Source organism: Pimephales promelas, chromosome 18, assembly GCF_988280905.1.
Source record: "Pimephales promelas chromosome 18, fPimPro1.hap1.1, whole genome shotgun sequence".
Taxonomy (NCBI): Eukaryota; Metazoa; Chordata; class Actinopteri; order Cypriniformes; family Leuciscidae; genus Pimephales; species Pimephales promelas.
In genome coordinates, this window is record NC_142786.1 from 20,719,692 (window position 1) to 20,736,225 (window position 16,534).

The window sequence follows — 16,534 nt, forward strand, 5'->3', positions numbered from 1 at the left end:
TTTAAGCAAGCAAGTACAATATGTAGCATTACTGTTTTTTTCATTAACCACAACAAATAGGAGAGCTTTCTTTTAAACTTTTTAATCCGATCAAACCTTCTCCAATACTTTCTGTTTATTGGCTACACATCAAACAAACTGGGAATGTATCAAGTATAGTCTATGAGTGTGCAAATGACAATTCAATGTTAATGGTCACGTTTAAAAAAAAAAAAACTCAAATCAAATCACAAAAATACCACCACCATACATACTTAGGCAAAAAAAGAGAGAAACAAATCATCCAAACTTCAACCATTTTTACACACAACAGTCAGATTAAGATGTAAAATCTGGTCATCGCTTAAAACACAAGATGATAAACTGCTCATCAATTCCAATGTAAAGTGTATCTGAAAGAAAAAAAAAGCTAAATTGCACAAACTAAATGCACCAACTCTACATTTGATATTCTTTCTTTCCCGTTATATCATTCGGTCATTAAAACTGTAATGAGAGGGCATCAAAAAAAAAAATGGCAACCTATTCAGTGTAATAGAAAACATGAGGCTGTCGTCAACATGAAACAAAGACTATCTAACCAGGGTAATATGTAAGGTTGATTGTATTTGATTGACACAGCAAACTCCAACTTAATTAGGCAACATGTACATAAATAAGAAAAAGTACAAAAAGGCACACATGAGCACAGTAGAATTTTAAAAAATAAAAATAATAAACAACAATCTCTTCCTCACATCTATAAACTTCCAACAATATATCAGTATTAGAAATCAAACTGGTATTTATGACTCTTAGATCATTATTCTGGTTTAAATGACACTTTAAGATATTGACAGGATCAGAGTTTGTTTTAAAATGCATTTTATTTTTTTGTGGTTCTCAATACCACGCCATGTAAATCTGACCATGTAAATCTGAAATTGCATTTAAACTGGAATATTTTTTGAAGTTGTGTTTACTGAACAGGAGGTTTTGTCAAAGGTGTTAATTAGATGTATTATTTTGGCCACATATCCTGTACATCCAACAGGAGCATATAGAACGGTTTTTGTTGTTAATGATAATGACTTCCTTTGTCTCTGATTGTGGCACACATATGAAATCAGGTAAACCACTGTTTTTATCTCTCTCTATTTCTTCGGTAGCCCTGTGCAGTGTCTTTATGGATATATCCATGAGCCCAATGAAATGCACAACCCTGGATATCAGAGGTGTTGTGTGTAGTAGTCACAAAAGATAAGTATCAATGCTATCAAATTTTCATTTATATCGTGTTCCCTTTCTGCAGCAAACAACATTTCACACTGCTCAAACACTTCTCATTTATAATATGTGAAATGTGCACACCAATTGCATTACATATGGCATAGAAAGAACATTAGTGTTTTTAAATAAAGCATTAGATTGGCATTGCTAAGTAAAAGGGATGCTGTAGAATAAAAGTAAAATAATGTTCAGGGATGGTTGCATAAACATAGCCATTGTGTGTAGACAGTGTCTTAAGTTCAAGTATGACCCACTAGCAGTCAGTCTTAGTTTTCGGTATCAAATTAGGCAAATCTACATTTTAATGTAACTGATTCAAAAAAGCCATGAACAAAATAAATTGATGTCTAACTTGTAAGATTAGTCTTAGAGGTTTATGCAACCTGATGCAGGTCTTAATGTTGGCTTCACACTGGATGAATGCATTCACAAATTCATGTTTTCTTCTGCATGTAAACATTCCCATTTTTTCAGAAAGATACAACTATCAAAAATGTATTCATTTCACTCTTTATCTCATCTCTTTAAAAGAAAGAATGAATTTCCAATCTAATACAGATGGAGTTTTCTCTAATGGCACGCACAGCATGATTTCTGGCCTTGCTTACCTTAAAATCGGCATGAAATGAAACATTTCTATATGCATGTTATTAAAACTTATAGTGGACAATTAATTTTTTTTCTTTTGACCTCATAACTCAATCGTGATGTCATATTTTCAGGTGAAAATGACACGCCTCTCTTGATGATGCATGCTGGAATTCTCCAATCATTTAGTCCGCTTAAACTCCGCCCCTTTCTTACAAGCTTGCGTTCAGATCTCCCTCAATCCAATCAACAAACGATGGAAATAAAAGTCCTCGCCTTACATTTTTTCCTTTTCAAATCATTTTACTCAGATGTACGTCACAATATGGATGAAAAGATGGCACTTCTTTCCTTTCATTGCGACTTTAACACTTTGCAACATTCACTTATAAACCGCATGATCTTATGTGCACAGAAAAGGTTCTCACACAAAATTGCCACCTGATTCACAACAGATATGCACATAATTTTGCTCTTACTGCCAGATTATCATACATAAATATGCCTAAAGTTAGCAATAAGCATAACTAGTGTCCTAACCATCTCCATACAGTGGCTTTCCGTACATAAAGACCTTTTATATAGGTCTAACATCTTTTTATCCAACTACTCCAGATCAAACTACAGTAAAACTACAAATAATAGCCGAGTCCCAAATAGACGCCTGTCTCTTTTGCACGCCTGCATGGGGTCTCATTTATAAAACTGTGCGTAGGATCCTTTCTAAAAGTTTACATGCGTCCCAAAGCCAAAAATGGCGTACGCAAAAAGAAGAATGTGCGCACATGCCGCTCCTCCCCGAAATAGCCATCTATGGAGCTCACAACGCCTAGTTTAAATACGCATATCCTCATCTGCTTATCATTTGCATATGATTATTCATCCATGATACCATGTACCAAGGTACAAGATGTTAGGAAAATAGGAAATACAGATGTGCTGTGTCACAATAAATTATTATTATTATTTTTTATAGTAGCCTATCATTGCCTTGTTTTTAAATCAAATAGTGTAAAATAGATTTCAGAGAAAGATTTTCTCAATCTTTTCCACTGGCCAAATAGTATTTTTAATTACTTTATGTTTTTAATGGAAACAGATAGACATGGTCGTGCCTTATTTGCATGGAACTATTTTCTCAGTCAATCTGATAATCATGATTAGCAATTATCTCTATTTAAAACATTTAAACCTTGCCAGAGGGAAAGTGTTCAAAAGCATTGCATCCACAACAAATATATATTTCTATTTATTGAATACAATTTTTTTGTAACTTCTCCGTAATGATTTCATGTAGTTTAAGTGTTTAACTCCATTAATGAGAATGGCATATTTAATATAAATGTTTATATCAGAAGTAAAACATGCAGCATTTATTAAGACTCATGAAGATTAACGGTTTTACATCATCTGCCATTAGATTATAGTCTATATGTGCGTCAGTTTCACTATCGTCCCAACGCGCTTGCTGGAGCGGACATTTAAGCAGGGATGGATATTGTCTTCAAGTGAGTGAAATTATATTTGTACTCTATTATCTTTCTGTAGCCTAAAGTCTATAATTTTCTTTAGATTTTTGGTCTAAAAGTGAGTTAACTCGAGCTCACCATCGGTGTCGCCAACTCCCTTTGTCTCCAGAATGTGCGTACGCACGGCTCAAAGTTTGCTTAAAGGTGCGCACATTCTCCCGTCAAGTTTGTTTTTTATAGATCATAACCTTTGCATGAAAACTAGTGTACGTACGTTTTCAGCCCCGTTTTGTGTGTATGCGCGCTTTATAAATGAGACCCCTGGTGTGGCTGCAGTGTTGGGTAAATAAAAGGCAAATCTTGTCCCGCCAAAGCCAACGTATTTTGATCGGTAAGTGATGCAGAATAGAGACTGCTGCCCTTGACAGGGTGCATAACGAGGAGAGAGAGAGAGAGAGAGAGAGAGAGAGAGAGAGAGAGAGAGCCCTAGCCGCGCACGCACTCTCAAGACTTCAAACAACATGAGCGCTGTCTTGCTCTCTCTCCCTCGTGCTTTGCCGAAGTTACGACGTCACTCTGTAGGCCAAAACGCGGAAGTGAGTTAGCATTTTAGCACTACCGGTTCCCTCGCTCTATGGGATTTTTGAATGGGTTTTTGCTAAATTGCCTGAAATAAGGTCTGTGGTGAACAAAGGCTCTAAATATTTTCACGTTTTGATCTAGGACATAGAACACACCAGTTATAACCTACTTGTGTTTTGTAAAACTTTTTTGTGTCTTAAAAAAAAACTTTATATAGGCTTCAAAATGTACACATTTTGGGTTAACTTGTAAAGATTATCTAGATAGACAAAACGTGTAAGGGTCACAACTTTTTGTTAAACACAGATATTATTTTTTGCGATTTTCCAAAAGTCTATGGGGAAAAATGCATAGCTTTTCGATCCAGCACCGCTAACTTCCGAGTTGTCCTACAAAGTGACGTCATCACTTAGGCACTCTATTGATACGATAGTAAAAGGTTGGACGACCGCAGTTTCACGTGGAGCATTTGGAGATTTGAACAACATCAACACTAAATTATAAAGGCCTGTCTCAAATACAAGCCGGTGCAGTTTGACGAATTATGAAAATAGCCCGGGCTATTATTTGAAGTTTTACGGTATAACACTTGTAATTCTTTAATACTAATTTTTTGTTAAAATCCTGGGTCAGATTTTTAATTAAATGTAAAACTTTCCGGCTTAAAGCATGTTTTTTTGGGCCACGAGATCTGGTTTTTCCATGCATGCCGTTTTAGTTGGTTCAAAATAATTTGCGGAGTGTAGAAAAAAAGTGCAAACTTATTGATGAACTATGATTTCTGTGCAAAAACACAAATACAGTTAGTGAATGAGACCCAATCTTCACTGATCTACTTTCTTTAGCTTGAATCGGAGCACGTTTTCTTGTTTCTTCCACCAGACGCGGTGGAACACACAACCGAGACGAGTCCCATCAAACCCCACTGCACCTCGTCGTTCACACTTCTCCATTTTTGCACGAGCAGTTTTGTTTTGTTATTTAGTGTTTTGGCACAATAAGAGCACTCAGTTGGTAAATGTAATTGGACTCATTCCTCACACTAGGTGCACTTCCTCCTCCCACTCCGAGGGTTCCTGCCGATCAGCACTGCTTTCAGGACAAACTGCACAAGTGAGATCTACACTGCCCGAATCCTCCAAGCCTGGCTCTGCTTTAGGAGGTTGCGCATCATCCACACATTCTAGCTCCAAAAGTTGCGTCGCCAACATTTCTGAACTTCCTTTTGTCAGCGTTAGGGAGTCTTCCACTTCGTTCTCCTCGTCCTGGGCTTTGGCAGGTTGTTCCTCTCCAAAAGCGAGTGGCTCGGGACCGGCATCCGAGGTGGCTGAGGGAATCAGTGCGATGCTCTGTGGATTCATATCGTGGAACCAGGCCATAATGTTGCCAAGCAGGTTGGCATTGGTGGAAGGGTCCAGGCAGTCTGGGTCACTCGGGGTGAAGGCATCAGGGAAGGAGCTCATGTTAAAGGGTGTGTAGTGGCTGGTAATGTTGCCCAGTCTCATAAGGCTGTCTCCCAGCTCCAGAAGCTCAGAACTGCTCATGGAAGCCCGGAGAGGATCCGCAGAATCCAGTCTTGAGGACAGAGAGGAACCGCTGGCCCCTACAGAGGCGTCGTTACTGAGACCATCCTGAGGCTCGGGGTCCAAGGCCAGCCCGGACTCCTGTAGGGACAGCTGAATAGCCAACAAAATATTGGGGTCATCCTCATCCAGAGAATCAAGTGCCTGAGGGGATCAAAGAGATTCAAATTCTCAATAGATGATCATTGACTCATTTTTGATTGAACTACACTACCATTCAAATGAGTAAGTAAATGGTAAGTAAAAAATCATTTATATTGCTACAGAAGATTTCTATTTTAAATGATGCTCTTTTGAACTATATTCAAAGAACTCTGAAACATATTAATATTAATAATAATAAAATTAATATTAATATGATGATAAGAATGATGTTTCTTGAGCAGCAAATCATCATATTAGAGAGATTTCTGAAGGATCATGTGACACTGAAGACTGGAGTAATGATGCTGAAAATTCATCTTTGATCACAAGAATATATTACATTTTAAAATATATTCAAATAGAAAACAGATTAAGTTGTAATAACATTTTACAATATTTATACTTTTACTGTATTTTTAATAAAATTAATGCAGCCTTTGTGAGCAGAAGAGACTTATTTGCAAAAAATAAAAAATAAAAAAAAATAACAATCCCAAACGTTTTAACGGTATCTTTTTAAATGTTGTTACATGTTTAAAATAAAATATAAAATGTGTTTTGTTTAATAAGACATTTGTATGAAATATTTAATTTTGTATATTTGACTAAAATTTAGAAAACATTTTGTAGTAAATCTGACCAAAATTAATGAATTTAGTATGATTATTTTATTATAAATTTAAATACAAAAATGTGACCAAAACAAATAACTGTGTAAAAACTAGGGATGTGCCTGAAGCCGAATACTATGTTTAGAAAGGAAATGACACTTTCTTGTTGATGAGAAAAAATATGAGATTAAATAGTTGTGTAATTATATTGTATAGAATTTCGTAGGCATCGGGTAGCCGCTACTATCTACAGTAGTATTCTGTACTGACCGCACATTTTACAACTTAAGATATTTATCAATGACACTATCGAGCACATGATTTGTAGTGCAAAACCAAATCCTCTGACATCATCCTGTCAATCATCTCTCCTTACCAGCTTCACCTAATAAGTGAAATCTGATGTATTGTAATGCAACCGACTACTGCAATAAGCCTAACCATGTCTCTTCAGGGGCTCCAGATTTAAAGGGGTCATGAACTGGCTTTTAAAATTTTATTATATTGTTGTCTGAGGTCAACTTATGACGTTTTGCATTCAAAAACATCAAAATGAGTAAGTAACAGGCTATTTTCTACCCTAGTTTTGAGCCTAGCTGAAAAATGCTCGGTTTTTATGGGCGTGTCGCACTGAAGACTTGGAAGTAAACGCCCACTGCTGTGAGTGGACAACAATTTTGCATATTATAATGAGTTTCAACTCACCCCTCGGTGCACTTGGGGGAAATTGTTTTGAAAACGTCCAATATTGTAAAATGGCAACCGGAATGATTCGCCCATACATGTCCGACCCAGAGTCCGTGTGTTGCACCATTACTGTCGGATCCAATATAGACGGCACAGCACCGTTCTTTACCCTTAATCGGTCTGCAAATCCAGCCTTGTTTACATAACAATCCTCAGTGAAATGAAGCGAACAGACGAACAATGTTTTACCTCATCAGCTGGAACGTCATTAAAAATAAAGTTTATCCATGCAGTCCTATTGGAATCCAGAGAAGGCATATGCAGCGACTGTCTTCTTCCACAACCAGGCACTGCACAATATTTTGTATTGCTCGGCAGCTCGATCCGGTTTGTCATCACGAGGTAGGCCTATGTTATTTATCTATGCGTGTAATGCGCGAATCGGTGGGCGGGGCTAAACCAGCCGTGTTGAAGTAGGCGTTTTTCTTCTTCTGAGGGGGTGGTGGTTATCCTGTTGGTTATCCTATGGTCAATATCCCATATCCTAAGAGGATATGGCTATTCTCTTTGACGTCATAGTTCCCCACTTTGAAAAACGAGTCGTTTGCTGAGCCTGGTGTCAATAAACGCTTTTATTGGACTAACAAAGACCTTTTTTAGTTCTGAAACTTACTGGATATACTTATATGACCTCTTAGATGTCAAAAGCTCAAGGAAAATTTGATTTCTCAGTTCATCACCCCTTTAAGCTTCAGGACATCCCTAGTAAAAACATCACATGATAGAAAATCAGTATATTTACCGTGGAGATCCCATGCCTTTGTGAACTGCCTCCCTCATGCGTTTCTGTAGACACATTGGACACACATGGATTTCAAACGGAGTAACACTGATTTAAAGGACAACTCAGGCGCAAAATGAACCTTTGCTCTAATTACACATTGGGACCTAGTCAACTGTTTTCTGAGATTTGTTTTCTAAGGACTTTGTGTATACAGGCAGGAGCCATCTTTGGAAAACAGTCTCGACCAGTCAAACCACGAACGGCGTTCATACAGTTCAGCTCACTTAGCAAGGCGTTCGTGGTTTGACTTATCAAGACTGTTTTCTAAAAATGGCTCCTGCCTGTATACATGAAGTGGTATTAACTAGCGATTTTTATTTTTCATTACTCTATGCCCTATATTAGTGTTGTAATCTAAACCGTTTTTTGAGATAAAACTCTTTACATTGGATTATCATGAAAACAAATCTTGGAGAACGGTTGACTAGGTACCGATGTGTTATTAGACCAAAGGTTCATTTTGCAATGGAGTTGGCCTTTAAAGCAACTCTTTATTTTCACATGATGTGGCCTCGCGCTGTCGGTCAGGAGCTGTACCTGAAGTGGTGTCAGTGGGGTCGTGTGGTTCGGGGGTGTTACTGCGAAGGCTGTGGAGTCGGAGCAAGTCTCCTCGACGCCGCTGTCGGTGTCTTCGTCTGTACTGGAACTCAGAGTATTCCTGCAGGAACAATCAACTTCAGATTAATTGCAAAAATACATGATCTGTTGACAAGGAGCAGTTATTATGGATAGAAATGAATAGATCCTTAAATGGTCAGCCTCTCATGAGAATACAATATCTATATTACAAGTACTGAATAAACGAGATTAACAAATGTAGTGTTATATATAGCATATACTGTGATAAACTGTGCCCCTAATCTGTATTACTATGGATTAAAATAAAATAAAGTTACCCTACAATGTTTTTGAACACTTAAAGGGGTCCAATTATGCTTTATAGTCACAATATTCCTCGTTTAAATAATTAATATGGAGAATAAAGGGGTGGGGCCTGGTTGAGTTAGTTAGTAGTGTGTTAAAACCTGGTTGAAAATGGCAGTTATAGTAAGGGACGGGACATTTCCCAAACATGCTGGAAGCGGTTGACCAATCACAAAACACTGATCCAGCCAGCCAATCAGAACACATTGTGCTTTTCAGAAGGAGGGGCTTCATAGAGACAGGAACTAAACAGAACGTTTAGAAGAGAGGAGCTGCGACAATGGAGAATATTTAAACATTCAAGCATGAAAACCTATCCCAGTATATCAAAAAAAAAAAAAAATCAAGACTTGAAAACACTTGACACACTTGAAAAATTGTATGTAACATTATGTAACAAATATCCAACCAAGGTTTTATTTTAAACAAACACACAAACACTTTTCAAGCAAATCATTTCACAAAAGGAAAGTTTGTTTCAAGCGTTTTTTAATTTGACTAAGTATTTAGATACTTTCTGGTTACGAAGCATTAGTGAAAATGTAGTAGAAAATGTTCAAGGTTAATGTGATTAACTACACCGGTGGTTATTCTGCAAGGATGAACTTCCTAAACTACTAAAAATTACCTTGTTTGTTAAAAGTCAACCAATCAGAAAACTATGTGTAGCATAATTTGTTTGCAGATTCCTCATAGTTTAATATGCAATTATCAATTGCGATAGAATTCACACATTTTTAGTGTCCAAATCCTGTTTGAGGCCACTGTATTTAGGCATAAAAAACTAGAAAAAAAAGAGCAGCTTATTTTATATTGAAGGGTTAGTTCGGTATTTTACGCTTAAAGCCCTGTTTTAAGATCGTTTCTGAGGAAATAGAACGGTTAAAGGAGTAGTTCACTTTTAAAAAAAACTTTTGCTGATAATTTACTCACCCCCATGCCATCCAAGATGTCCATGTCATTCTTTCTTCAGTCGAAAAGAAATGAAGGTTTTTGATTAAAACGTTCCAGGATTTTTCTCCATATACTGCACTTATATAACCAAACGGTTCAAGGTCCAAAAGACAGTTTCAGTGCTTTAAACGACACCAGACGATGAATAAGGGTCTTATAAATCGAAACGATCGCTCATTTAAAAAAAAATAAATAAAGTTTAAGTTTTATAAGCTCTAACGGTCGCCTTGCTCTGTTCTGTGTGTCTCTCCTGTTTCTAACTTATTTATCAAAATGAACAAATCTTTTTTCGTGTCATTAGGTTCACTCAATGAACGAATTGATTCGGAAAAAGATTCGTTCATTTTGATGAACGAGTTTGAACAGGAGAGTCACACAGAACAGAGCAAGGCGACCGTTAGAGCTTATAAAACTTAAACTTTGTTATTATTTTTTAAACGAGCGATTGTATCGCTTGACAAGAGCCTTATTCATCGTCTTGAATCATTTAAACCCCTTTGAACAGTTTGCAGTTTGCACTGAAACTGTCTTTTGGACCTTGAACCGTTTGGTTCCCACTGAAGCCCATTATATGGAGAAAAATGTTTTCATCAAAAACCTTAATTTCTTTTCGACTGAAGAAAGAAAGACTTGGACATCTTGGAAGACATGGAAGTGAGTAAATTAACAGCAAAAGTTTTTTTAAAAGTGAACTACTCCTTGAAGATATGCTCACACAAAAATCGCTGCAAAAGATGCTTTCAAACAGGTTTTATCATAGTTTTTGTCCGACTCCATTGACTTGACTTGGTACAAAAACTACGAAACTCCTGTTGGAAAGCATCTTTTGTGCATATCAGTGAACACGTTTTATGAATGATTGTTCCAGTGCACAAAAACAACCATTGTGTAGGTGGGGGTGGGGGTGAAACAGAAACCTAAAATTCTTGGGACAGCGCATTTGTCCAAATTTTAATCTTAACCGTTCTATTTCATCAGAAATTATCTTAAAACAGGGCTTTAAGTGTAAAATCCTGAACTAACACTTTAATTCATACTTTGAAGTCACGTGACTACCATGGATAGCTGGCGGGCAACAATCTAGTCAACAATCCTGTTAGCCTGTAATGTAGTATAGTAATAAGTGTACAATAGTAAGCATGCAAAGTAACTAAGTAAGTAATAAGTAGACGCAGTACAACAGTAACGTGTAATTCATTCTCCATGTATTCACCTTCTCATTTATCAAATCAAATCACGAACAGATCACACTGGCGATCATGCAAGCACATTTATGTTAAGATTACACGATTGACATTAGTACATCCAGTCGCACAACAACTATCGGGTATGTCGTTTACACCTCAAAACACCATCTTTTGTGTATTAAAACTGGCGAGGTCCTGGCAAGATCCTTGATTAGTTTACGGAGTTTCCTTGCTAGAGAACGACGTTTTTGCCCGCCAGCCAGTACGTGAGACGTCACGTGCAAATTATGAATTGTGCAGTGGTTAGAAACACTAAACGCTGATTATTCAGTCACACTGAGTGCATGACAAAGCACCCTACAACAGTGTCCACATTTCAAGAACGGTGAAGTTGACCACAGGACAGGAATCCTGGTTTAATTAAGTGAATTAACCATCTGAGTTGAGTAATAATGACATTTAATAATGGCACCCTCTGAGTTGAGTAATAATGGCCTTTATCTGGAATATTCCAGGAGATGACCAGCCTTAACTGCTAACCACCGGATTACATTTATGCTAATAGTGATATATATAACGAGGGAATTCTAAATGTCAAATTTTGTATGTTTTACTTTTGTTTTCAGCAGTACCTGCGGCTGGCCTCCTGCATTGTAATTGTTCTCACGCTGTGCATTTGATCCCCGTACTGGGTGATTCCTCACCATCTTTGGACACAAAATGAGATTCAATGACTGCTAGTAGTTCACAGCATCACACAACACTCTTACATTAATACAAGGAGAGACAGAAAAAGAGTATTAACAGTCTAGTGAGCTGCAACTCTGGGTGAGCTTTGCAATAACAGAGGTTAGTTAAAAACAGAAAAATATAGAGATGCAGCAATACCTCAGGAGAGGCAAATCCCAGATACTCCCAGTCCCACGTCCCACCAGCAAAACTGCAAGAGAGGAGAAAATGTTTGCACTATTGTAATACATATAACTCTTAGAGAAAGTACTGTGGCTGTAGTAAACTGTGTTTTGGACATGGCACCAAGGTAATGTCATTTTCTTTGTAGACATTAGCCATAGTATCAACCATAATATCATATATAATATATATAATTAACCATAATATCATAACAATATAGTATTGTTTAAAGTAAAAAAAAAAGTTACTTGAAAGAATGCAATGGTGCTACTATAGTAAATGCCCAAAAAACATAGCCAGGGATGCAATATTATCAGAGGTTCAAAAGGTGATATGACTATATACTAATGATCATCATTATTATTATACCAATAATACTATTTATTACAATAACAATAGTTACTATGGTACAGTAGATATTATTTAGTCTTTTAATAAAAAATAGTAATATAAGAGTATTTAATTATTTTTTATATTATTATTATTATAGCAATAATACTATTTAATACTATGAGAGTTGCTATAGTATAGTAATATTAGAGTTAATAGTTTATTTATTTATTATTTAACACTATATCAGCATTCATGGCATTCAATTATTCAAAATACAATATTAATATTTATATCAACAAGTCTTAATTTGCTTTTTAAACATTAAACCATAGAGATTTTATTTGGGCAGAAACCGCAGGGAGACCTTACAGCTTTTCTTTTGTTGACAACAGATCTAAGGAGCGATTTTGGCTGTAATGAATCTTTGAAGGCAAGGCAGCACACACTACTTTACCTGCGGCGCGAAGCCTCGGGTGAATCATTTGGAGCGACACCTCGAGCCACAGAAGCCAAGAACTCCCGTCTCTTCTGCTGCACCAGAAACGTGGCACTGATGATCTTATGGCGAGGGGTGCGGAGGTAAGGCCTGTTTACCTTCTGAGCGAGGTCTTCAGTGACCATCTCTAGATCAGTCTGTGAATAATGGAAAGAGAAACATCAGAAAAGTATGTTGTGCATGAAAACTTTACACAAAAAATTAATTTCACATGGTGTCGCTTTTCTTAAAGGGATAGTTCACCCAAAAATGAAAGTTCAGTCATCATCAATAAAACTTTTGTTCATCTTCAAAACACAAATGAATGTATTATTAAAGGGTTAGTTCGCCCAAAAATGAAAATTAAGTCATTAATTACTCACCCCCATGCTGTACCAACCCCGTAAGACCTTCGTTCGTCTTCGGAACACAAATGACGATATCATATTTTTGATTAAATTTGAGAGGTGGGTCACTCCTACTTAAGCTGCCTAAGGGATTGAAACTTGATGGCCCGGAAAGTCATTGAAGACAATTTTTAAATATTCCATGTGACAACAGTGGCTTATGTTGAATTATAATGAGTTAAATAATGAGTTGAAACTCATTATAATATGCAAAACTGTTATCCACTCACAGCAGTGGGCGTTAACTTCCAAGTCCTCAATGCGAGACGGCCATAAAAACAGCGTTTTTTTTTTTTTGCTAGGCTCAAAACTAGGGTAGAAAATAGCCTATTACTTATTCATTTTGATGTTATTGAATGTAAAAATCAAGCGAACCTCATAAGTTGACCACAGACAACAATATAAAAAAAAATTAAAAAGCCAGTTCATGACCCCTTTAACTCTTATAATAATTTAACATGCGTTTTCTTTCTCAACTGTTTACATTCACTTAAAAACATATCTGACTTTTCGTGTGAATAGTCATTAGTCACCAAAACCGGCATTTGACATTATTTTGTGTGTATTTGACGGTTTAAGTGCAATAAGCAGTGAAAAAAAAAACTTAATTCAGTACTAAGAGGCAGGTTTATACGCACAAACTTTGGGTGTGAACACAAAATCTATGGGAATGAGTAATGCCCAATGCCACGTCAAAAGAGGATATAGAGATATATATATATATATATATATATATATATATATATATATATATATACACTCACCGGCCACTTTATTAGGTACACCTGTCCAACTGCTCGTTAACACTTAATTTCTAAGCAGCCAATCACATGGCGGCAACTCAGTGCATTTAGGCATGTAGACATGGTCAAGACAATCTCCTGCAGTTCAAACCGAGCATCAGTATGGGGAAGAAAGGTGATTTGAGTGACTTTGAACGTGGCATGATTGTTGGTGCCAGAAGGGCTGGTCTGAGTATTTCAGAAACCGCTAATCTACTGGGATTTTCACGCACAACCATCTCTAGGGTTTACAGAGAATGGTCCGAAAAAGAAAAAACATCCAGTGAGCGGCAGTTCTGTGGGCGGAAATGCCTTGTTGATGCCAGAGGTCAGAGGAGAATGGCCAGACTGGTTCGAGCTGATAGAAGGGCAACAGTGACTCAAATAACCACCCGTTACAACCAAGGTGGCCAGAAGAGCATCTCTGAACGCACAGTACGTCGAACTTTGAGGCAGATGGGCTACAGCAGCAGAAGACCACACCGGGTGCCACTCCTTTCAGCTAAGAACAGGAAACTGAGGCTACAATTTGCACAAGCTCATCGAAATTGGACAATAGAAGATTGGAAAAACGTTGCCTGGTCTGATGAGTCTCGATTTCTGCTGCGACATTCGGATGGTAGGGTCAGAATTTGGCGTCTACAACATGAAAGCATGGATCCATCCTGCCTTGTATCAATGGTTCAGGCTGGTGGTGGTGGTGTCATGGTGTGGGGAATATTTTCTTGGCACTCTTTGGGCCCCTTGGTACCAATTGAGCATCGTTGCAACGCCACAGCCTACCTGAGTATTGTTGCTGACCATGTCCATCCCTTTATTACCACAATGTACCCAACTTCTGATGGCTACTTTCAGCAGGATAATGCACGATGTCATAAAGCTGGAATCATCTCAGACTGGTTTCTTGAACATGACAATGAGTTCGCTGTACTCAAATGGCCTCCACAGTCACCAGATCTCAATCCAATAGAGCATCTTTGGGATGTGGTGGAACGGGAGATTCGCATCATGGATGTGCAGCCGACAAATCTGCGGCAACTGTGTGATGCCATCATGTCAATATGGACCAAACTCCCTGAGGAATGCTTCCAGCACCTTGTTGAATCTATGCCACGAAGAATTGAGGCAGTTCTGAAGGCAAAAGGGGGTCCAACCCGTTACTAGCATGGGGTACCTAATAAAGTGGCCGGTGAGTGTATATATATATAGAGAGAGAGAGAGAGAGAGAGAGAGAGAGAGAGAGAGAGAGAGAGAGAGAACATCTGGTATTGTGTATCTATTTTGCAGGAAATTAGTATTGGAAGCGTTTCAGATATTTCAGTATCAATTTGAATTGAAAAACTATTTTTGACAACACTACATAGCACTTATTCTAGATGCATTTTTTAAAAGACTGTATAATTTTCTGTAAAATTCAACCTGCCAAAGTGGCTAGTAGGAATGACTGATAAAAGCCACTGCATTTGGCGGGGTTGAAAGGTGTTAATGTCAAGCCCTGTTTACAGGTTAATAAAAGCCGAAATTAAACCTGTCCATCATATGAAGCGAACAAAACAATCATGTCTCTTCAGAAGACTTGGATTAAATCTGCTCCATTCATTTAGATTTTTTTAGGATCTCTTTATGAACTTGTGTCAGAGTTTTGGTTGAATAGACTTTCAATGGAGAACGACATGAGGGTGAGTAAATGATGACAGAATTTAAATTTTGGGTGAACTATCCCTTTAAGCAGTGAATGAATACTGATCTCAGAACCTGCATAAGTTCAAATATTTCTTTCTTTGTGCTTTTGGGCTCCAAGAAGAAACTATATGGATAAGAGCACTTAAGGATGCGTCGAGTCTTGAGAAGTTCATGCACACCGTCCTCAATGAACGTGGTGTCAGGTGGGGCTCCGTCCCCTTAAAGAAACAGATACATTTTTATACATTCATATTATTCATACATCTGTTTATAATAACACTTGCATAAAATATGGTCTGATTAATCAAATTCCAACTCACTTCCAATGAAAGCTTTACTCAGTTGCTCCATCTTCTCTTTGGCTGTTTTCAGGAGTCTTTCTTCTAACTAGTGTAAAGGAAATCACCTTTGATGAGTGACTGGGAAACTGGAATGCATCAAAGACATTCATTACATAAAAATGTCTACCTGGTAACTGTGTTCGTGGTTCTTGTATCGTGTGTAATAATGCATAAAACAGTCAAGTTCCTGAAAACTCTTGTGCTTTTTTTCTGCCTGTGAGACACAAAACATAAAAGCAAGAGTGAATCCCAACTTCAAGACTACAGTAGTGGCCAAAAATGATATTTGCTTTTTATAACCCTACAAGTTTGATTAATACATCAAAATAGGAGGAAACTATTTCATGCATTTTAAATATGACAGAAAAACAAAACACTAAACTTGGTTAAGGTATTAATTTTACAAAATTATTTGGCAAAAATGGCAAACTACAGCTACAGGTTTTATTTCACTATGCAAAAAAATGCACAGAAAAACAAAAAGCTCAAAGAAAAAAAAAAAGCATACACTGACTACAACATAATCACTTATTAATATTTCATTGGTTAATAAGTGATTAAGTGGTTTCAAAATGATGTTTGCACAATCTGGCATGTTTCATATATATACCAGAAAATAGTAAAAATAATACATCTGAACACATCACTCTTAGTAAACTACAGACCTGTCTCTCTCCTACCATTCATTGCAAAAACACTTGAACGAGTTGCTTTTAACCAAGTATCATCTTTCCTGTCCCTGAACATAACTATATGTTC

General features: G+C 37.2%; 1 protein-coding gene across 2 annotated transcripts in view; it reads right to left on the reverse strand.

The window, feature by feature from the left end:
• Positions 1-586: 586 nt before the first annotated feature.
• ankib1a (ankyrin repeat and IBR domain containing 1a) overlaps positions 587-16,534 on the reverse strand; it is a 92,581-nt gene continuing 76,633 nt past the window's right edge. Inside the window, exons 13-21 of one of the 2 annotated variants that reach the window (XM_039681176.2) lie at positions 15,903-15,989; positions 15,755-15,821; positions 15,507-15,652; positions 12,542-12,720; positions 11,731-11,782; positions 11,475-11,549; positions 8,315-8,435; positions 7,736-7,779; positions 587-5,635 (exon numbers count right to left, since the gene is read on the reverse strand). In XM_039681176.2, the coding sequence (XP_039537110.2) occupies positions 4,946-5,635; positions 7,736-7,779; positions 8,315-8,435; positions 11,475-11,549; positions 11,731-11,782; positions 12,542-12,720; positions 15,507-15,652; positions 15,755-15,821; positions 15,903-15,989 (1,461 nt within the window). In that variant the 3' untranslated portion in view covers positions 587-4,945. The remainder of the gene's footprint in view (positions 5,636-7,735; positions 7,780-8,314; positions 8,436-11,474; positions 11,550-11,730; positions 11,783-12,541; positions 12,721-15,506; positions 15,653-15,754; positions 15,822-15,902; positions 15,990-16,534) is intronic. The other variant, XM_039681177.2, reaches the window with a different exon arrangement.